At 50.8% G+C, this 23283-nt stretch overlaps 1 protein-coding gene across 1 annotated transcript; it reads right to left on the reverse strand.

The window, feature by feature from the left end:
• Positions 1–8593: 8593 nt before the first annotated feature.
• On the reverse strand, positions 8594–22167 carry LOC106933610 (ephrin type-B receptor 4b-like). The gene is made up of 20 exons (XM_015012970.2): positions 21553–22167; positions 17688–17758; positions 17357–17499; positions 16921–17287; positions 16687–16849; positions 15562–15717; positions 14355–14530; positions 14047–14251; positions 13683–13973; positions 13517–13613; positions 12763–12824; positions 12573–12686; positions 11715–11962; positions 11493–11639; positions 11327–11395; positions 10613–10662; positions 10440–10539; positions 10166–10359; positions 9700–9858; positions 8594–9603 (listed from the first exon to the last, which is right to left on the reverse strand). The coding sequence occupies exons 1-20, from the start codon at positions 21650–21652 to the stop codon at positions 9498–9500; spliced, it is 3018 nt and encodes a 1005-aa protein (XP_014868456.2). The 5' UTR covers positions 21653–22167; the 3' UTR covers positions 8594–9497.
• Positions 22168–23283: the final 1116 nt, after the last annotated feature.

A 23283-nucleotide genomic window follows, 5' to 3' on the forward strand; every position in this document is an offset into this window, starting at 1 on the left:
TTTATTTAAGGAAAAAAAAAAAAACTCACAAAAACATTGGGAACAGAGGGAGTCAGAGCAAAACAGGAGCCGAGTGCAAGGAGGAGTAAACCAGGGAAGAAACATGAAGATCCAATGAGATGAGGTGTTACTGAGCAAAACACCTGAGCTGATTGGCTAACGGGCTTCAGGTGAGAGTAAACAGGAGGATGAATCTTTCTAGCAGCAGGTGTTGGACAGTCTGATGGCAGCTGGAAGGAAAGACCTGCAGGATCTTTGCTTCATGCACTGAGGGAGCAGCTGGACACTGAAGGAGCCGCTCAGGGCTGTCAGGGGGGGGACCGGTACTGCAGCTCCTCCTGTCTGCCACCACCTGCACTGGGTCAACAGGACACCCAGGACATCAATGGGACATAAATGTACTAATAAATGAGCAGAAACCATCTACAGTCAGACAGGAAGTGGTCGTTTTCTATTTTTCTGTTTGAAATGGAGCAGAAATTATTTAGATTTAGTTTTGGGTTTTCTGGAAAAGTTCAGGTTGGATCTCATCCTAAGGGTGAATGAGATCTGCCTGGAGTTCCTTAAGGCTCTGGATGTTGTAGGGTTGCGTTGGCTGATGCGACTCTGCAGTATCGCATGGACATCAGGGGCAGCTCCCCTGGATTGGCAGACCGGGGTGGTGGTCCCCCTGTTCAAAATGGGGGTGTGCTCCAATTACAGAGGGGTCACACTCTTAAGCCTCCCTGGTAAGGTCTAATCAGGGGTCCTGGAGAGGAGGGTCCATCGGATAGTTGAATCTCAGATTCAGGAAGAGCAGTGTGGTTCTGGTTCTGGTCGTGGAACACTGGACCAGCTCTACACCCTCAGCAGGTTCTGGGAGTTCGCCTAACCGGTCTACATGTGTTTTGTGGACTTGGAGAAGGCGTTCGACCGTGTCCATTGGGGGGCCCTGTGGGGGGTTCTCCGGGAATATGGGGTACCGGGCCCTTTGATACGGGCTGCCAGGTCCCTGTATGACGGGTGTCAGAGTCTGGGTCGCATTGCCGGCAGTAAGTCGGGCTCGTTTCCGGTGAGAGTTGGACTCCGCCAAGGCTGCCCTTTGTCACCGATTCTGTTCATTACTTTCTTGGACAGAATCTCTGACCAGCCGAGGTGTTGAGGGGATCCGTTTTGGTGGCCTTAGGATCACATCTCTGCTTTTTGCGGATGATGTGGTCCTGATGGCTTCATCGGAACGTGATCTGCAGCTCTCGCGGCCAAGTGTGAAGCGGCCTGGATGAGGATCAGTGCCTCCAAATCCGAGGCCATGGTCTTGAGCCAGAAAAGGGTAGAGTGCCTTCTCTGGGTCAGGGGGGTCGTCCTGCCTCAAGTGGAGGAGTTTAAGTATCTGGGGATCTTGGTCACCAATGAGGGAAGAAGGGAGCGGGAGATCGACAGGTGGATTGGTGCAGCGTCTGCCGTGAAGCGGCGCTGTACCGGTCCGTCGTGGTGAAGAGAGAGCTGAGTCAAAAAGCGAAGCTCTCGATTTACCGGTCGATCTACGTTCCCACCCTCATCTATGGTCATGAGCTTTGGGTCATGACCTAAAGAACGAGATCACGGATACAAGCGGCTGAAACGGGTTTCCTCCGCAGGGTGGCTGGGCTCTCCCTTAGAGAGAGAAGCTCGGTCATCCAGGAGGGACTCAGAGTAGAGCTGCTGCTCCTCCACATCGAGAGGAGCCAGTTGAGGCTCGGCCATCTGGTCAGGATGCCTCCTGGACGCCTCCCTGGTGAGGAGTTCAGGTCCCACCGGGAGGAGGGGAGACCCAGGACACGCTGAGGGACGATGTCTCTCTGCTGGCCTGGGAACGGTTTGGGGTTCCTGGAGGAGCTGGAAGAGGCTGGAGAGGGAAGACTGGGCCTCTGGATGGATGGATTATTTTTTTTATTCATTGAGTATTTGTGACACAAATTTAACTCCATATTTCCTCCTGACAGTGAGCGAAGCTGCAGCGATTAAACTGAGGAGCGCTTGATTTATGCACCATGTCCTCTACACACACACACAGAGACACACATGCACCATCACCAGAACCTGCCAGGTTCTGCTCAGGTTCTGGTGTTTAGCAGAAATCTGACAGAGAATATTTTAATGAACCAGGACAGAACCGAACCAACACCAGAATCTGGACCAGGACCAACACAGACACTGAACCCAGTAACACGACCCGGTTCTGGTCCAAATCTCCACAGAGCTCCAACTAACGGAAAACCACAGAGGAAGAAGAGCTGGAGGGGATCAGAACCTGACAGAACCGACCCACATGGAGTGGAACCAGAACCAGCAGCTGATTCTCAACTATCTGGACCAGAACCACAGAGAAACATCTGGATCGGCTCGGTCTAATTGCTGGAGTGCTTGGACTGAACCTGGAAACATCTGGATCCACTCCAGATGTTCCTCCCACCACCAGAGGAAGGAAAACACTCCGAGTGTGTGTGCGTGTGTGTAACTGTGAGTGTGTGTGAGTGTGTGTGTGTATGTGTGTGTGTGTAACTGTGTGTGTGTGTGTTTGTGTGTGAGTGTGTAAGTGTGTAACTGTGTGTGTAACTGTGTGTGTGTGTGTTTGTGTGTGTGTGTGTGTAACTGTGTGTGTGTGTGTTTGTGTGTGAGTGTGTAAGTGTGTAACTGTGTGTGTGTGTGAGTGTGTGTGTGTGTGTGTAACTGTGTGTGTGTGTGTTTGTGTGTGAGTGTGTAAGTGTGTAACTGTGTGTGTGTGTGTGTGTGTGTGTGTGTGTGTGTAACTGTGTGTGTGTGTGTTTGTGTGTGAGTGTGTAAGTGTGTAACTGTGTGTGTGTGTAACTGTGTGTGTGTGTGTACCAGCTCCCCCTTCATTCCTGCTCTAACAGCTCCCAGATGTTGGAGGAGGAAACCTACTGGGATCTCTGGGATCCATCATCCAGCAGTGGGCGGAGCTTAAATGATGATGACTCCTCACCTTCATCCTCACTTCTGGGCTCGGAGGGATTCGGGTCAGAACCCATCAGAACCTGCCTGCTCGCTGAAAGGCATCATGGGAAACACAGGAAAGCTGCAGCGGGTCAGCAGTGACATCACTTCCTCCCTGAACAGAGCCAGGAATGAGGGAGGGGTCAGAGGTCACTGGCCTTACAGCTGGTTACCATGGAGATGGCAGGGAGGCTGAAGTATTTCTCCTCCTAGAGGATGAACTTCTAGGAGGAGAAGATCTATGACTGGTAGGTCTAGATCTTGTAAATAGAAAATGTTCATCGTTACAATATTTTTATTTTGTTCGTCGTGTTTTGTTTTGTTTTACCATCACAGTGGGCCGGTCCAAAGTGTTCAGCGCCTTGGACCGGACCGGACCGGACCGGACCATCATCCTGGGCTCAGAAGATCCAGGAAGTATAAAGACAAACTAAGATCTTTTTAAAATCCTGTTTTTTTTCTAGACCAGAAAACATTTATTGATCCGTTTGAGGTTTTTATTTTCTTGTTTCATTAAATTGTAGAATCTTTTATTCTGAAACTGTTTTTACTGGTTCTAATGGTTTACTGGTTGCTCTTGGTGGTTCCGACCCGAACAGCAGAACGTTTTCACACAGCCTGGCTGTCATGTTGCTGAGGTCAGAGGTCACAGGAAGCTGCAGGCTGACCGGACATCAGAACATCAGCTCCATGGTTCTGCTGGAATGTGACTGGACCCGGACAGAACCAGAACAAACTGAGTAAATACCAGACGAAAAATCCAGAAATATGAAACTAGAAGCTGCTTGAAACTTTCTGGGTCTGTAATCTGGGTCAGAACCAAACTCTGTGGATGCAGGTCAAAGGTTCTGCTAATCAGATTACTGTAACTGTGGAACAGTCAAAGTAAGGATGTGTTTTAATCCAGGAACATTAGTGGGTCAGATGATACACGGCTCTACATTGTCAGGTCAGCAGGTGACCTTTGACCCCAGCCAATCACTGAACAGAGAAAACAGAAAAAACTGAAACTGGAGTGAAAGAGGAACGATCTAGTTATAGATGTAGAGTTATAGATCTAGATCTAGTCACCTTCAGTTAGGGTTAAGTCAGAGATCAGGCTGACCTCTGACCCTTCAGACTGGGCCTTCCATCAGCTGCAGATCATTTCCAGGACTAAAGATTTGCTGCTGTTGGATCAGAACCTCTCAGGTCCTCTGGTTCTAGTATTCTCACCAGAACCAGAACCCAGCAGGACCGTCTCAGACCTGCTGGTGATTAAAGATGGCGTCCTGCTGAGAGAATCCTGAAGGTTCATCACATGACCTGAAGCTCCGCCCCCATGGGACCTCATTAATTATTCATGAAGGGGGAGGAGCCAGAGCTTGTTTTAGGTGTTCACATGTGTTAGACAAGATTTAGACCTGCGAGACAACACACACACACACACTCTCTGCTGGTTTAAAGCAGCTCTGGTTCCCACAGGTGTGTGTGTGTGTGTGTGTGTGTGTGTGTGTACCAAGAACTCACACACCCTGTTTCCCATCAGAAGTGGCCAATCAGATGAGCTGGAATCAGCCGTGACCTCTGACCTCTAACCCTCTGGCCTGAAGCATTAAGGTCGTTCCTCATCAGTCCTGACCTTTGACCTGAGCTGTGATCAGAGGTCAGCCGAGGTCAAAGGGTTAAACTCCTGCCTGATGCAGCGGCGCTGAGCTGCAGGCCCGGTCCGGATCAACAGAACCACTGAAAGTATTCACACCCCAGAGAGCTGCTGACAGCCATGACTGTAATATCAGATCAATAATCAATAAGTGATTCACGTCAGAATCAAACTGAGACCAACAGATCAATAATCTGCTCTAATCTGAACATTTAATCTGGTTTAGATTATATTTCATATTCAATCAGTCACAACCAGAACATTTCACCTCCAGACATGAAACCATGAATCATGATGAAGTTATTAATGAGCTTCAGAATGAAGATTTTCATCAATGTTTCTGATATTGGTGCCGATCAGGAGGCTGCTGATCAATACTTTGATCCTTTCTGGATCTCGGTTCTGTCCAGAACCTCTGGATCAAAAACGTTTCTGCTTTTTATTCAAATAATAATAATAAATCTAAATTAAACATTTAAAACCTGTATTTTGTTTTCCTTGTGTAATTTTTCCTGAATTGAACCAAAAATCTGTGTAAATTTGACAAACTGTGTTTCTGTTCAGTCTGAGGATTAAATAACTTTCATTTCATAATAAACCAGAGAAGGAAGGAAAGTTTCTCTGGATCTTATTTCACTTCCTGCTTCTTCTGGGTTGTTTCTGTAATACCGTTTCCGTCCAGAGGTGGCGCCACCAGCTCTAAAACACCACTGAAATGTTCCAGTTGAGAAATTAAAGATCATAAATGAAAAAAATCAGTTTAATTAGAAGAAGGGTTCTGATTGGCTGAACCATCAGGTGTTTAAGTTTTCATAAAATAAAACTGGATCAGGAAAACATGTAACAAACTGAACTTTAACAGGGAGAAACCTCCAGCAGAACCAGAACCAGAACCAGTATGACCACTGGTCAGAGCTCTGGGAGGTTCTGTTCGGGATTCGGATCCGTCCAGGACTCAGAACCGGTACACAGTGACAACAGAGGCACCGACATCATCGTGATCTTCAGCCGGATCCAGACCGCCTCCAACAAGACGCACCGTCTCCATGGCAACGATCAGTTGCCATGATCTGGATTCTTTCCAAACTTTGATTTGGAAAGAATCGGATTTTAGAGTCAAATCGGTTCTGATTCAGCTGAGAACCTTCCTGCAGCAGAACCGGACCGACACCAATGGACCTTAGAACTGGACCGGTACCGATGGACCTTAGAACCGGACCGGTACAGATGGACCTTAGAACCGGACCGGTACCGATGGACCTGGGCACCCAGTGAGCTCTGGTCTGACCTGCTGCAGGAATCAAAGCCACTAAATCCTGGATGAGTTTCTCTGGTTGGAGACTTTAGTCCTCTGGGCCTGAATGTTCTGGTAGAAGGTCCACTGAGGAACCGGAGGGTAAGGTCAGAGGTCAGCCTGATCTCTGGTTTCCAGCTGGAAGAACTGAAGCTGACTGTAGATCTGTAATTCTAGATGGTTCCTCTTTTCGTCCAAAGTTAACTCTGAGCCCTTCCTGTCGGGTCGTCTTACAGGAAGTGCTCAGGTCTGATGTTCTGGCTGCAGGTCATCATAAAGTGAGGAGGTTCTGAAGGTTCTGGACTCACCGAGCAGCACCGTGTCAGGCGGCGGTCTCATGGTCTCAGTCTGGTGAGAGCAGCAGAGCAACAGCTTTGGCGTCGCCACTTCCTGTTGAGCAGGAAGTGGTTCAAACCCGCCGCTGCTGGGAATCACCTACTTCCTGTGGGTCCAGTTCTGGTTCTGTTCCAGCAAGTTCTGCTGTTTCAGAACCAGCTGCTTCAGTCTGAGAGGAGAGGCCGGATCAGACAACGCATCACTTCCTGCTTCTCACTTTGACCAGGTCAAAGGTCAAATCACCATCATTTTTGACCTGCTGGGACTGAAGACAGGAAGTAGTTCTGGTCCAACAGGAAGTTCTTTATTGTGGTGGTGAGTTACTGACAGTTCTGGTTCTGATCCGATGGACCGAGCCGCTACAGAATAAAGAGACCTCATTTCCAGCCTGCAGGTCCAACAGGCTGCAGACGATCTCTGAGGAAAGAAGCAGCTCCTGGTTCTACTGATAACTTCCTGTATCAGGATCAGCTGCAGGAAGTCTTCATGGAGAGACGCCAATGCAGTCAAGAGCTGCTGATTCTGGCAAAGAGGAATTATCTGGTCCTGGATGGATCCTCACTGAGTTCAGACAGAATAAAATCCCTGCAGAGCCTCTGATGAGTGGAAGACCACAGCATTTTATCTCCATTTCCCATCATCCTTTGCTGCTCTTCACCAGGCTGCTGCACCTTCAGGAACATCATCCTCTTCCTCTTCATCCTCAGAGTTTCAAACTGCAGGAACATCTCCATGCAGTTAGTGATGCTGCAGATGCTGCTGCAGCATCAGGCTGGTCCTCTGATCCAGTAGCAGAGAGTTTCTGGTTCTGATGAGGAAACAGGAAGAAACTCTGATCACCTGCTGCTCCTGTAAGAACGACGACACACAGCAGCTGTGATACACAAACACAGAGAGAGAGAAACACACACAGAGAAACACACACACACACACACACAAACACACACACACACACACACCCTCCCCAGCTGTAACTCCATCCTCCTGTTTTCCTCCGTTTCTCTTCCTTTTCGCCTCATTAAAGTGAAACATGGTTCAGACTCTCAGTCTGCAGATGGAACCCGACTGGACCCAACTGAACCAAACTGAACTGGACTGGAGCTCCAGAGTCAGCCTGGGTTCTGCTGAGCCTCTGGTTCTGATCCAGAGCCTGAATCCTGACTGCAGGTTCTGGTCTGACCCACATGTGGCCCGGTTTGTGTATTCAGAACAGAGCAGCAGGATCTGGTTCTGGTATTTGCGGGCCGGGTCGGGTCATGATGAGGTTTTACCGGTTCAGTGGGGGAGGCTGTTCTGGAGGTTCTGAAGAGACCCAGTCCGGTCCAGTTAACCTGAACCCGACCCGGTTCTTCTCCTGCCTCATCTGAAGGCAGGAGGATCCGGTCAGACAGAACCGAGCCTGGAGGAGGAACCAGAACCAGCTGTAGGTTCTGTAGAACCGGCCCGCTCCAGTCCTGTAGAGAAGCTGAGCACTTCCTCTGGATGTTTGCTCAGACTCTGGTTACCACGGTAACCCCTCTCACCTCTGACCCCTGCATGTCAGGGAGTGTTGGTGGCGGCTGAAGTGGACCGGCTGTTGGACCCACAGAGCGGTTCTGACCCAGATGGTTCCTGGTTCTGCTGCCTGAGGTCCAACAGCGGCTCTGCAGGAAACCAGAGAGATTAGCAGGAACACGAAGGGTTAAACTAGCTAAAACATGAAGATTAAATTTAATAAATCTTTAAATCAGTAACAGCTGATCAGCGAGTCACTGAGGAAAATTAACTCTAAATCTGAGACGTAAATTTATCAGATCAGAACCAAAGTCTGAGACGGAAAACCAACGAAAAGATCAGAAACAAAAACAAAACAAAGGAACAGAACCAGAAACAACTTCAGAAACATTAGCATCCAGAGCATTAGCATCATGCTAACCAGAGCAGTATTTACAGGTGATTATCAACAGAAAACAGGAAGGCCAGCAGAGCACAGCAGCTAATGCTAACGAACCACGTGTAGCTTACCTGCTATCAGGAGTCTGAGTTTTTCTAGATTGTCGCCATCAGCGGTTTATCACCATGGCGACCAAAAACTTCCCCACATTTCATAACATCTAGATTTCCACAGTTTAAGGTGGAACCTGAACCGACCCGTTAATTTAAGGTGGAACCGAAACAAGAGCCATTAATTCAATAAAAATTAATTTGATAAAAATCTTAAAGTTCAGAATAAAATTAGATTTTCTCTGATGTTAATAATGGACCTGAAAAAGGAAAAGCTTCAGAACCAGGAAGTTCTGTTGGAAGAAGCCGGGCCGGTTCTACTAGCTTCATCAGAACCGCAACAAAAAACCACCAGAACCACCAGAACCATTTTCCATCTTTTATTTTCTTGTAAAACATACATGTGGGTCGGTATCAAAGCAGGAGTCCAGCTGGTACTGGAACCTGCAGCAGGTCCAGTTTCATAAAAAACATTCAAATTCTGCTACAAAGTTCTGTTAAAAACGTCTGGTTCTGGTCCAAACGGTTGGACTGGGCTTGGGTCAGAACCTCCACAACAGTTCTGAGGGATGACAGTCATTTAGAAGCATCTGGACCCATCAGAACCATCTGGGAGTCCAATCAGCTGCTTGTTCTGTTCATGAGATCCAAAACGTTCCAGAACCACAGAAACCCAGACAGAGCTGGTCCAGAGGTTCTGGTCGTGAATGACGGACTATTCATGATTATTATTGTGGTCCAGAACCGGGCTGCAGGTCCAGATGCCCTCCAGAACCTTCCTGACAGAGATCCACGGTGAAGAGGTCTCACTCTGATGTATTTCCTGGTTCCGTGGCTTCCTGCTGTTTGGACCACTGTCTGGTTCTGAAGCAGTTCTGGTGTTACTATCCGGGTCCAAAGTTCCCGTCCTCTTCAGAACCAATCAGAACCCTTCTCCCAGGCAGAGGGCGGGGCTTAAGCTCTGAGGTTCCTTACTGGAAGGATAGATCCTCTCAGCGTCCAATCAGAGAAGCAGATATTCTCTATCATGGCTCTGCTGGCTGCTGATTGGTCGATCACAGTTTTCCTGAGGAGCTGATTGGCTGGCAATAGTCCTGAGAGTTAATCAATAAGGCAACAGAAGATCTGTGATTGGCTAAAACAGGCAGGAGGGCTGAGTCTAGCAGTGCTGCTGGGATGTCTGGACGGTTTGTATCGGGTCAGAACTTTGGGCTCCAGGTCCAGTCGGCGCCGCCGGAGCTGAGCTGATGGTGGCTGCGCTGTGATTGGTCAGTAGAGCAGAGTGGGCGTGGCCTTGTGAATCCTGAGCGTCTGGATGGAGGAGAGGATCTTCTTCTGGTGGCCGGCGAGGGTGACGCCCACTCTGAGCAGGTCGCTATGGAAACGGAGAGGAGAGGGAGAACCGTGAGCCCTGAGCACCGACTGCCAGGCTGATTCAGGCTGGACCCGCCAGAACCCGCCAGAACCTTACTCTGTGTTGAGCTGCGACACCACGTCCAGGCTGGTCAGCCCGGCCTGGATGAAGTTCTGCTGGTACCGCTCCATCTTGATGGCCCGGAGCCACTCGGACACGGAACCGCAGGCCGACGGCGGCGGAGGGACGCGCTGGTCCAACAGGGGCTGGGAGGGACTGGGACACAGGGACAGGTTAGTCAGCCGGTTCTGGTCCAGTCCAAGGTTCTGGTCCAGTCCAAGGTTCTGGTTCAGGATCTGGGTCACAGTTCTGACCAGAGGACAAAGAATCATGAGCTGGATCAGAACCGGGCCAGAACCTTCCTTTAGACCTGCTGACTGGTCGGTGCAGTCTCTGGGTCCGGACTCAGAACCAGCCAGGGACAGGGTTAACTGGGGTCTTACTGGTACCGGTTCTGGACATGCTGCTGTAACTGTCACGGCCCTCTCTGACCTCTGACCCCTCCCTGACCTCCGGGCCTCACCTGGGCAGCTCTGGGGGCGTGGCCTTCAGGGAGGCGGGGTTCCGGATCAGCCGGTCCAGCCCGGACACGATGTGGCAGAACCTGGGCCGGTTGGCCCGGTCCGTCTGCCAGCAGTCCAGCATCAGGCTGTGGAGCGAGGCGGGGCAGTCCGGCGGCGGCGGCAGGCGGTAGTCCTGCTCGATGGCGTTGATCACCTGGTCAGAACACGGGACAGAACGGGTCAAACCGGGTCGGGTCAGTGACCTGTTCTGGTTCGTTATCTGGTGGTTCTTACATCCTGGTTGCTCATGTCCCAATATGGCCGCTCTCCGTATGACATCACTTCCCACATGACGATGCCATAGCTCCAGACGTCGCTGGCCGAGGTGAACTTCCTGTGAGCAGAGACTCATTACTGTCTCCATAGCAACCAGAACTATGGCCGGTGGCTGCAGTACCGCTGCTCACCTGTAGGCGATGGCTTCAGGAGCCGTCCACCTGATGGGGATCTTCCCTCCCTGAGCACAGGAAGACAGATACCTTTCAAAATAAGAGCATGTCTAAAGAGATGACAACTCTGAGGACATCAGGAAACACCAGAGCTAAAAAGTTAGCTATGCTAGGGCTAAAGCACTAATCATTAACATCGGAGCTAAAAAGTTAGCTATGCTAACGCTAAAGCACTAATCATTAACATCGGAGCTAAAAAGTTAGCTATGCTAAGGCTAAAGCACTAATCATTAACATCGGAGCTAAAAAGTTAGCTATGCTAACGCTAAAGCACTAATCATTAACATCGGAGCTAAAAAGTTAGCTATGCTAACGCTAAAGCACTAATCATTAACATCGGAGCTAAAAAGTTAGCTATGCTAACGCTAAAGCACTAATCATTAACATCGGAGCTAAAAAGTTAGCTATGCTAACGCTAAAGCACGAATCAATGATATTAGAGCTACAGTGTTTTACATATAACTATTAGGTGAGGCTGTTATATGGTGTCATAGTGTTACAGCTCTATGTCGCCCCCAACAGGTTTAAACATGTCATTTATTGTGACTAAATGTTTTTCTACCAGAAATAATCAAAACAATAAAAAGATGAGAACATTTCTGTCTTCTGTTTATGTTTCTCTGCTTTTAACATCCAGGTGTGAGATGGAGGTTTCCATAGCAACAGACTCACCAGAGAGCTGGTGTAGGTCGGGTCGGACGAGTTCTCCGTCAGGAACCTGCTGAGACCGAAGTCCGACACCTGGAGGGACGAAACCGTCAGAGGACGGTGAGAGACAGGGGGACAGGCAGAGAGACAGACAGGAGGACAGATAGGAGGACATCCAGGTGAGTCTCACCTTGCAGACCAGGTTGGCGTTCACCAGGATGTTCCGAGCTGCCAGGTCTCTGTGGACGAAGCTCATGTCGGCCAGATGCTTCATCCCTGCAGCGATGCCGCGCAGCATCCCCACCAGCTGGATGGGGGTGAACTGACCGTCGTTCACCTGCAGGGGGCAGACAGGGGACAGGTGAGACAGGGGGACAGACAGGACGTCAGTCAGACAGGAAGTGGTTCTAACCCGTAGGAAGCTGTCCAGCGCTCCGTTCTCCATGAACTCGGTGAGGATCATGACGGGACAGGAAGTGGTGATGACGCCCTCCAGGTGGATGATGTTGGGGTGCTGGAACTGACCCATGATGGACGCCTCCGACAGGAAGTCCCGCCTCTGCTGCTCCGTGTAGCCGCCCTTCAGCGTCTTGATGGCCACGAAGTTCTCCTTCCTGCCGGGGAGACGCAGCCGGCCGCGGCACACCTCCCCAAACTCACCTGGACCGGACCGGGTCAGAGAGGGAACCGGGTCAGAGACAGAACCAGAACCGAAAGGCGTGTAGCAACCCGGTGCTGCTCACCCCTATGATGACATCACACAGAACTCAGGTACCAGTCAAGGCTGGTTCTGACAGAACCAGAACTGGACCTATTAACCAGACTGGTCCTGTTACCCAGACTGGGCCCAGTCTCTCCCCCAGTGGTCCTGGCTGACCTCTCTGACCTTCAGAGCGTTCTAACAGAACCGGCTCTGGTTCCTCCTGGTGGCTCGGGGCAGGAAGTATTTCTGCAGTTACATTTATACCAGCAGGATAAATGTTGGGCTGTGAACAATGAGGCTTGAAAAGCATCAGTGGTGGTTAATAATCTGTGTCTGGATTATTAATCTGGAATCATTTAAACCCTGAAGGCAGAAGCAGCTCAGACCAGGTTGGTCATCAAAGATCAAAAAGTTTCTCTGAATTTGGCTCATTTTCCATCAATTCAGTGGAAAAAACAACTGATTTCCTGTTTCCTACAGGAAGTGATCTGGTTCCTCTGCAGTCCAATGAACCATCCAGAGGTTCTGCTGGGTCCAGAGGTTCTGCTGGGTCCAGAAGTTCCTTACCGGCGCCGATCACTTCCTCGATCTTTACGAAGGATGCGTCGATCTCCTTGGCGAACTCTCTGACCGCCTCGTTGGGATCCTCGTAGGTAAACGGGTCGATGTACACCTTCATCGCTACGGCAACGACATCACATGTTCAATCAGCTGTGATGTTAGCAAATCAAGGCCTCTGATTGGCTGAGAGACTCACCCTGTCCCATCTGGTAATGACCCGCCTTATCGGCCCGGGACGGGCGCCGCCGATGCCGCTTTCTGAGGGACAGACAGGGGGACAGAGGGACAGACAGGGGGACGCACAGGGGGACAGACAGAGGGACAGACAGGGGGACAGACAGGGGGACAGACAAGGGGACAGACAGGAGGACAGAGGGACAGACAGGGGGACAGACAAGGGGACAGACAGGAGGACAGGGGGACAGACAGGGGGACAGACAGAGGGACAGACAGGGGGACAGACAGAGGGACAGACAGAGGGACAGACAGGGGGACAGACAGAGGGAAAGACAGAGGGACAGACAGAGGGAAAGACAGAGGGACAGACAGAGGGACAGACAGAGGGACAGACAGGGGGACGGACAGAGGGACAGACAGAGGGACAGACAGAGGGACAGACAGGGGGACAGACAGAGGGAAAGACAGAGGGACAGACAGAGGGAAAGACAGAGGGACAGACAGAGGGACGGACAGAGGGACAGACAGGGGGACGGTAAGTCAGACAGGAAGTTGGGCTGCTGGTTTCCTCAGAGAGGAAACTCAGAGTCCTAATATAGTCGACCTGTTCCAGCCTGAGCTGAGTGAGTCAGAGGTCACAGCGTCCATTGTCCTCTGTGTGTGTGTTGGTGTGTGTTAGTGTCTCCCTCTCTCTCTCTCTCCCAGAGGTCAGAGGTCATGGCATCCATTGTTCTCAGCGATGGCAGAATCAGGGTGGATCCTCTTTCTCTTACCGGTAGCAGATGAATCCGGCCGTCGCCGCGGCGACCAGAAGCAGCGTTGCCACGGTGACGAGGACGGCAGTGAGCACCAGCTGGGAGTGGGCCGGACCTGTGGGAACCGAGCGGAGCCGTTAGAACCCTGCAGCGGAGCGGAGCGGAGCGGCGGTCGGGTCGGTACCGTCGGGCAGAGTGCTGAAGCTGCCGGCGCCGCTGAACGACCCGTAACCCGCCTGGGTCTGGGCCCGGACCTGGACCTGGTACCGGGTGGCCCGCCGCAGGCCGGTCAGAACCAGGGAGCAGGACGGGCTGGACCGGTACTCCCAGGGGGCCTGGCGGTCGGCGAGCGGCCGGAACTGCAGCTGGTACTCCAGGACCGGCGGCTGGTTCTGCAGAACCGGAGCCGTCCAGCTCAGGGACAGGCTGGACTCAGACGCCGCCGCCCTCCTCAGGCCGGACACCGGGGGCGGGGCTACAGAGAGAGGCAGCCAATCAGTGAGCGGCACAGGAAGCCCCACTGCACTCTGGGTAACGTAGTGTTTTACCGTCTCTGCTGCTGGTGACGTTGATGCTGACGGAGGCCGGCTCTGATTGGCTGACTGCAGACACGCCGTTCACCGACTGGATGGTGAACATGTACCTGGTCTGTGGGCGGAGCCCCCAGACGGTGACCCGGGGTCGGGTCAGGCCCGCCTGGGAGGGGCGGAACAGGACGCTGTCATCACAGGGCGAGCAGGAGCCGACCAATCCCTGAGCAGGAGGCGGCAGGGGGCGGAGCCATTAGGAACAACATCCAGGTACAGATTCAGACTGGGATCGAACCAGAATCTACCAGCAGACCCAGCTGTCCTACCTTCGTGTTCCCAGCATTCCCATCGTTCCCAGTGCTCCCAGCCTCCCCGCAGGCGGAGCAGAGCAGCCGGTAGCTCAGGTCTCCCCGTCCTCCTCGGTCCAGCGGCTCCACCCACTCCAGGATGAGCGAGGAGTCGTTCAGCTGACTGACCGGGTGGCGGGGGGCCGACGGCGGGCCTGCAGGGGTCAGAGGTCAGTTGAACATCAGCTGAGCTTTGCCCTGAGCGCTGACTGCAGGCGGTCTGAGTGAGGAGCTGCTGCTACACACACTGAAACTGAACCATCAGAGTGTGTGTAACAGGGCTTTATGTCCTTATGGGAACATATTTCTGTCTACAATGTGGGAACATTTCCCTGGTCCCAGTAAGGAGGGAACGCTGTTATAGGGACTGGCTGCAGAAAACCAATGGAAGTGGATGGAAAGTCCCCAGAAGTCATGAAAACACAACTGTGTGTATGTGTGTGTCTCTGTCTGTGTGTGTGTGTGTCTCTGTGTGTGTGTGTGTCTCTGTGTGTGTGTGTCGGTGTGTGTGTGTCTCTGTGTGTGTGTGTGTGTGTGTGTGTGTCGGTGTGTGTGTGTCTGTGTGTGTGTGTGTCTGTGTGTGTCTCTGTCTGAGTGTGTGTGTGTCTCTGTGTGTGTCTCTGTGCGTGTGTGTGTGTGTGTGTGTCTCTGTGTGTGTCTCTGTGTGTGTGTGTCGGTGTGTGTGTGTCTCTGTGTGTGTGTGTGTGTGTGTCTGTGTGTGTCTCTGTCTGAGTGTGTGTGTGTCTCTGTGTGTGTCTCTGTGTGTGTGTGTGTGTGTCTCTGTGTGTGTGTGTGTCTCTGTGTGTGTGTGTGGGTGTGTGTGTGTGTGTGTGTGTGTCTCTGTCTGAGTGTGTGTGTGTCTGTGTGTGTGTGTCTCTCTGTGTGTGTGTGTGTGTGTGTGTGTGTGTGTCTCTGTCTGAGTGTGTGTGTGTCTGTGTGTGTGTGTCTCTCTCTCTGTGTGTGTGTGTGTGTGTGTGTGTGTGTGTGTGTGTGTGTGTGTCTCTGTCTGAGTGTGTGTGTGTCTCTGTGTGTGTGTGTCTCTGTGTGTGTGTGTGTGTGTGTGTGTCAGCAGCCGTTCTGCTCATTTTCACATGGATCTGTTTCCCCCTGACCAGGTGCATTCTGGGTAATGTGGCCTCAGCTGCTGCAGAAGGGAAAACAACAGAAGAAGAAGTGTAGGTCTTACGTGTGCAGGCTGCGTGCGGCGGGTCGGAGTCGGCCCGATCGTAACCATGGAGACAGGGGCAGTAGGCGGAGCCTGGGATCCTGGTGTTGCTGTTACCTGGACAGGAAGTGCAGGCTCCACTTCCTGGTTGCACCTTGAAGTGTCCTGATGGACAGGCTGCAGAGAGAGTAATGGATTACATTAGCCACTGAGGGGGCGGGGCTTAATGTGGCGAGACAACAAGAGACAGGAAGTGGCCTTGGACTGGACAGGATGTGGAAAGTGCTGCTATGATGTCATCAGCAGCCTCTGTGTTTGACCTTTCACCTCTCTGGCTTCACATAGACCGCCGCCCACCGCAGCAGCACTTCCTGCTGCCGGCCAGCTGACCTCTGACCTCAACTGAATTAACAGGAAGCCTCGACAGTCTGCAACCGCGGTCCAGTCTGGTCCATCATTTCACTGCCAATCTGTAACCGGGTCTGACCGGGTCACAGTCTTCTGGTTCTACTGGGATCGGGGTTCTGCCTGTCTGTCAAACCCGTCAATCCAGAAAACCTTATGGTGATGCTCACAGCTACGTCACATTCTGCTGACTCAGCAGATTCCTTATCAATCCGTCATACCTGTAGAAGTTTCATTTTGTGTGTTTTGTTTCTCAGAAGTTTACAGTAAATTTTATCTAATTAAGCTGCTATGTTAATAAAAGATAAATGACTTTTCCTGTTTCCTGTGTCGTTACCAAACTGTAAACAAGACATTCGTCCCGTTTAGCGTCATTATTACTACAAACACTGTTTGACTGCAGATGTGGTCGGATATTTAGTCCCTACAGCTCATCAGCCTTTTTAATATTTCAATACTTCTTGAAGAATAGCGCTGGATGCTGACCGAAGCGGTTCTACCAGAACCTCTTTCTGGACGCTGCGTGGAAATAACTGGATTTTTATTGTTTTATTTTTCCGTAAACTTCAGAGAAATAAAACACGAAGCGAAACTTCTACAGGTGTGACGGATTTATAAGAAACGTAGCATCGATGTGCCGTCACCACGAGGTGTGACAGACAGTCAGGACACCGGACCTGTCAGAACCAGTCAGAACCGGTGTGGTTCCCGCCCCCTGTGCTCTTATTGTGAAGGGCTCACCTCGGCAGCGCAGGTCGCCGTCTCCGGCCTCGTACCCGGGGCGGCATGCGCAGCTGGAGGTGGGCGGCCCGACCCACTGGCCGTCCTCGCCGCAGAGCATGCTGGGAGGCTGGGCCAGCTCGCCGGGCGGCGTCACGGCGTTCTCCACGCAGACGCCGCGCGCCTGCAGACCAACAGTCACGCTTTTACTCTGAAAACCGGCAGGGCGGGGCCAGGCGTCGTCGCCGTGGTTACCTGCTCCACCAGCGAGTGGGGGACGGTCTCGGGGAAGGCGGCGAAGGCGCGGCGCAGCGGCGGGCACTTCCTGAAGAAGACGCGCACGGCGAGCAGCGCCATGCAGGCGCCCTGGCTCTGAAAGGCCAGGTAAAGCCCCGCCCCCTGCAGGCCCTCCAGACGCAGCAGCTTGAGGTTGGAGCGCCGCTCCGCGCCGCCGCGCCGCAGCAGGTGGTCTGCCGCCACGGCGGCCGCCTTGGTGTAGGGGTTCTCCATCCAGGCGGGGTGTGTGGGCGTGGCCTCGTCGGCGTCCGCCTGATAGTAGTAGAGGTTAAAGGTCTCCTTGCAGTGCCGCTGGTTCATCGCCGCACACTCCATCATGGTGAACCTGCAGGGGGCGGGACGCCGTCACTACATCACTTCCTGTCTACGTGGCCCGGACAGCGGCTCCACCCACCGAATCTCTACGTAGAGCGTGGTGGCGGCGCGGCGAGGGATCCAACGTGTCCGCAGCCAATAGGAGGCCGGGCTGGACGGCGTGCAGATCTGGAAGGTCCGGACGCTGTTGGAGTCCTCGTCCAATCCGCTCAGCTCCTCCCACTGGGGGGAGGGAGGAACCAATCAGAGAGCAGGAGGAGGGGTTACCAGAGACCAATCAGAGAGCAGGGGGAGGAGTTACCAGAGACCAATCAGAGAGCAGGAGGGGTTACCAGAGACCAATCAGAGAGCAGGGGAGGGGTTACCATGCAGCCAATCCCAGCAGCCGTGTGGATGTGGGCGGGGCTTACCTGCTGGTCATCTGCAGGGTGATTGGTCCAGCGCAGGTCGGACGTCTCCAGCTTGGTGTTCATCAGAACCTCTGAGGGCAAAACGGAGAAGGATGAAAGGTTCTGGTTGTGTTCAGGTCCAACCGGTCTGAACCATCAGAACCAGCAGGACCTCTGACTGGGCCCTGTGGACCAGAAATGTCCTCAGTGTCCTGCAGGTCCAACAGCTGCTGTCCCTCAGGATGTCATGGAGACCAACTGGGCCCTGAGGACCAACCAGACCAGAACCATCATGGGCTAGAATGACTCTAAATAATCGGAACCCGGTACCTCTGAGGACAACCGGACCAGGCATCTCCATGGCAACGGAAACAAACATGGCAGCAGGAGGAACATGTAGAAACCACTGAGAGCGCCCCCTATCTGCTGCCTTGGGTGACCGCCCAGCGCCCTATCAGAACAGGGATCAGAAGGTCCGGACCACAGAATCTGAACCAGGTTCTGACACACGGTTCTGATCAGCCCAGCCTGATCCAATTACTGCCTCAAACTGGCTGTGTGTGTGTGTGTGTGTGTGTGTGTGTGTGTGTGTGTGTGCACGTCCGTATGTGTGCACTCATCTGCTATGTCTGTGAGGACCCCGCAGTTCTGACCCGAACCCGGGTTGGTACCGTTAGTAGTTCATGGTTCATCCTGGAGCAGTCCAAATCGGACCTCACACACACACACACACAGACCCAGAGCGGCTCATGCTGAGTGTAAACAGCCAATCAGAGATAAGAGAGCATGACGAGGAAACCGCCATGACAACGGAGACTGGATGTTTACACAAACTGTGTGTGTGTGTGTGTGTGTGTGTGTGTGCGCGCGCGTTTGTTTGTAATACCTTGTGAGGACCATTTTCCTGACATATTCTACGTTGTGGGGACCGAAGCCTGGGCCCCACAAGGGGAAATGCGGTTTTTGGGTCAGTGGTCAGATTTAGGACTAAGGTATAAATTGAGTTTTGGTTAGGGTTAGGGAAAGGGTAAAGGTGGTTTAGGCTGTAGAAATGAATGGACGTCAATGGAAAGTCCCCACAAAGATAGCAACACAAACATGTGCGTGTGTGTGTGTGTGTGTGTGTTTGTTTGTAATACCTTGTGGGGACGATTTTCCTGACATATACTACGTTGTGGGGACCTGAGCCTGGTCCCCACGAGGGGAAACCCTGTTTTTGGGTCAGGGGTCAGAGTTAGAGCTAAGGTATGAATTGAGTTTTGTTTAGGGTTAGGTATGTGATGGTTAGGGTTAGGAAAAGGGTAAAGGTCAGGTTTAGGCTGTAGAAATGAATGGAAGTCAATGGAAAGTCCCCACAAAGATAGCAAAACAAACGTGTGTGTGTGTGTGTGTGTGTGTGTGTGTGTGTGTGTGTGTGTGTGTGTGTGTGTGTGTGTGTGTGTGTGTGTGTGCGTGTGTGGTCTCGTGCTCAGACTTGCTCTCTGGCAGCTAACTCTCATTCCTCCAGCCTGAGATCCTGTCTCTCTCTTCTGATACCAGAACCAGAATCGGAACTGGAAAAAGAACCAGAACCCTGAAGTCCGGGTTCTGCCCAGAACCTGGATTGGCTGGAGTGAACGTAAGCCCCGCCCCTTCCTGACATCATCTGCGGCTCAGGTTAGCAATGAGCGATGAGTGAGAATGATGCTAGCGTGAACAAAGAATAACGGTTTGCCAACAGCTGATCTGGCAGCAGCCGGCTCTGAGCCATGGCTATGTTCATTCATTCATTCATTCATTCATTCATTCATTCATAATGTAAACAGATCACTCCACCAGCCAATCACACACTGCTCTTTATCATCCAATCAGAGCACTGCGAACAGACATGGCATAAATAACAACCAATCAGAAGCAGCAGATCAAACATTGCAGCAGGCGCTAAGCTAGCACTGCAGCTAACGGTTATTCTGATGATTAATCGGATAAAAATGATCACATTCAGGAGATATTTCATCTTACTGCTTCAGCTTTTTAAAACAAAATTATAAAAACATAAAGAAGTACGAATAAAGATGTTAATTCACTTTTTAAAACAGAAAATCAACATTTTATCACCTAAGAGTCAATAACAACGTTTATTTAACAACTAATTATCTGTAGCAAAGGACGGATCTGCAGCTAAAAAATGTCCTAACATCAACATCATCAATACAGGCTGATTATTGATTAATAACTGGACAGCAGGAGGTGATTAACAGGAGAACCAGGTGATATCAGGTTCACACAGTCAGAGGGTTTTAATCTGAAACGTTCATATTTAATGTTGTATTACAGAGTTCTGATCTCACAGCTAACAGCTAACAGCTAGCCCTAACTCTGACCCCTGACCCCAAAACAGGGATTCCCCTTGTGGGGCCCAGGCTCCGGTCCCCACAACGTAGTATATGTCAGGAAAATGGTCCTCACAAGATATTACACACACACACACACACACACACACACACACACACACACACACACACACACACACACACACACACAGTTTATGAGCCTGCAGGTTAAACTGTGACTCACTTGTTTATTTAAATGAACCACAGGAACAGGTTGACACACACCTGAGGCAGGTAGACTGATGCTTATCAGTCGTCATGAACACGGACCTGTCAGTGAGCAACGCCAGGAACATGCTGCAGCACATCTACAGCAACGTACGACACACACACACACACACACACACACACACACACACAGCTGGAGCCAGGTTATTAATGAGGCGGTCATCAGTGTCTGCTCGGTCAGCTCATCCATCACTGATCCAGACTGCAGGACTTGCATCACTGTGAGAACACCTGAGGAGCAGCAGCCAATCAGAGAGCAGCAGCTCCAGCCAATCAGAGCAGCACTTCTGACTTAATCCAGGAGCATCGGGTCAGAACCTCATGCTGCTTCACCAAGCTCTGAAACCAGAACCTTGATACCAGAACCAGGAAGTGGGTTGTATTCCTGCAGACAGGCCCAGTTTCTCCAGAGTCCTGGTTCTGGATCAGAACCAGATTGGGTCCAGCACACCGAGCAGAACCGGCCTGACCCAGAGAGACGGGTTCTGGAGCCAAAGAGCGGCGGCTTCATGGTGTGTGTAAAGGTGTGTGTGTGTGTGTGTGTGAGGTCTGCTCCTGCTTTAATAAGCAGGTAAACACAGTGTAAGTCCAGCAGCAGCATTAATAACTGCTATGCAGCAGGCTGAGCTGCAGCCGCCTTGTTATTAATGATAATAACGATAATAACTTGTTATTAATGATAATAACGATAATAACTTGTTATTAATGATAATAAAGCATTTATGAAACTTGAAGCCACTTTAGCAGCTGGAGCTGCTTGTGTTTATTAAAACTGATCTCAGAGCTGCAACAGAAATATCCTAAATATTCAACATAATCAGCCAAATAAAGATCAGGAAACCGACTCCATCTGCAGAAACCTCAGAGTTTAAATTATTATTTATGATTTATTATGTAAACATGGTGGAGCCACAAACAGACCAGCTGCTGGTTCTGATTTAACAGGTAAAAACATGAAAATACCAGTTATAGGATTATTACTAATAATAATTTTGTTACTTTTATTAGGTAAAAAACTCACTAAGAATCTAATGAGAGTCCTTAGTATAATAATAATAATAATAATAATAATAATAATAATAATAAAATAATAATAATAATAATAATAATAATAATAATAATAATAATAATAGTAGTAGTAGTGAAGTGAATTAATAATAAATCTGTTAATAATGTTTTCGATGTTTATTTTAATACTTTTTAACCTCCAGATAAATAATAAAGTTCGATTTGAACCGCTACGTCACTGATCGGTGATACCTGATGGTGGACCGAACCGGACTCACCCTCCTCGGCCCAGCAGAACCAGCAGCAGCCCAGCAGAACCAGCAGCCCGCGGGGGGAGGCGCGGCCCCGGCCTGCCTCCGCCCGCTGGCCGCTCTCCATGGCTCCCCGCTGGAAGTCCCCTGACGGGTCCGGGAGGTCAGCTGGGCTCCTGGAGGACCGGCCTTGCCCGCCTCATTGGAGCTCAGACGGCCGACCGGGAGCGGCGGAGCAGCGGGGGAAAGCTGCCGAGAAGCGGTCCGAGAGCTGCGGGAAGGAATACTCCGAGCAGGACGAGTTAAATGCTGGAGAGAAACTTTCCAAGATGGAGTCTGAAAGTCCGGGTCTACAGCCAAGCCGCGGCCCCGCTCCTTCCTCCGGCTCCCTCCATCCCCGCTCCCCGCTTTGTCTCGCTCTCCTCCCGGGAACCGCAGCGGGCTGCGGTGGACTCTGAGACCGACACCGGAGCCCAGAGGTTCCCCCGGAGCAGCGGAGAGGAGTCGGTGGGTCGGCTGGAGAACAAAAAGAAACTTTTCCAGGTGTAAATCCACTCCGAAAGGCTCTAAAGTCCCCCAGTATTCCCAGTTTCCCCAGTGGTTTCCAGTTTCCAGAAAAACTTCAGACAAAGCTGAAAGTTTTCAGACCCCACCCTCACGTGAAGCCCCGCCCACAACCTGCCCGATGACAGTCTGTGATTGACTGAACAGCCTGTGGTCTGTAAAGGGGCGGGGCTTACCGGTGACCGAAACGCCATGAAGGAATGTAGAGGAGCCAGTCTGCGCATGACCGTTAGGAAAATAATTTAAATAATTATTTTAAAAAAGAAAAGAAAACTAATTAACAATGAATGGAAAACATTTATTATTGACAATATTAAATTAATAATAAAAAAACAGGAAAAACTCAGGAAGAAATTAACCACTAGCACATTCTCTAATATTATTTTATAGACAGTTAAAGAAAGTCAAACAGCCCATAATGAGCTGTGTGCATTAATAACAGATATTAATCTGTTCTTCAGGTGAGTGACGTCACACTTGCAGGGCTTCCGTCACCTGAGTGAAGTTCCCCCCCCCCCCACCTTCTTCAAATCAGACAAAATGGGTGTCAATCAACTGAGCTACGTTTGTGTTGGTTTGATACTGGCAAACAAAAATGTTCCTGCACAAACGTAGCTAGTTTGTGCAGCTACGTTTGTGCTACATTTGACACCCTTTACACTTTCATTAATATCTTCAAACCCAAAGTAGTGTAAACGAAAATTTTTACTGCACAAACCAGCACAAACGTTTGACACCAATTTTGTTTGATTTGAAGAAGGGGTGGGGGGGCAACTTCACTCAGGTGCTTCCGTCCACTAAAGAGCTGCGATTATCTTGCTCTGTTCATTAATAACGTGTTTCAGTGTAAAACATGGCGGAAACGTGAGGCTTTCAGCCTGATGATGTCAGTCAGGTCAGATCATTCTGAATTATTTCTCTTTAATCTGTTTTAATATGATTTAACTCTTAGTTTTTATTTTATTTCAGTGAAAATAATGAAGAATCTGTTTATGAACCAAGACAGATCCTGATGTTCAGGATGTTCTCAGGAGTCCGATCAGTTCCGGACGGGTTCTGTTTGCCTCAAGATCTCCTCCCAGCAGGTTTCAGATCAACATCTTCAGTCTCATCAACACCTGGAACAAAAGACCCTCCTCCTCCTGTGGGGACAATGGAGCGGGATCAGGTGTCCTCTTTTTGTTGGCAGAGGTG

This window comes from Poecilia mexicana, unplaced genomic scaffold, assembly GCF_051168715.1.
Source record: "Poecilia mexicana isolate PSO_F unplaced genomic scaffold, ASM5116871v1 scaffold_18, whole genome shotgun sequence".
NCBI lineage: Eukaryota > Metazoa > Chordata > Actinopteri > Cyprinodontiformes > Poeciliidae > Poecilia > Poecilia mexicana.

Coding starts and splice junctions, on each gene's coding strand:
- LOC106933610 (XM_015012970.2), bottom strand. CDS start 21,652: ATGGAGAGCGGCCAGCGGGCGGAGGCAGGCCGGGGCCGCGCCTCCCCC. Junction 14,531..15,561: donor GCCGCACGCAGCCTGCACAC/GTAAGACCTACA, acceptor TGACCCCTGCAG/GCCCGCCGTCGGCCCCCCGC. Junction 10,360..10,439: donor GGGACATGAGCAACCAGGAT/GTAAGAACCACC, acceptor TGTTCTGACCAG/GTGATCAACGCCATCGAGCA.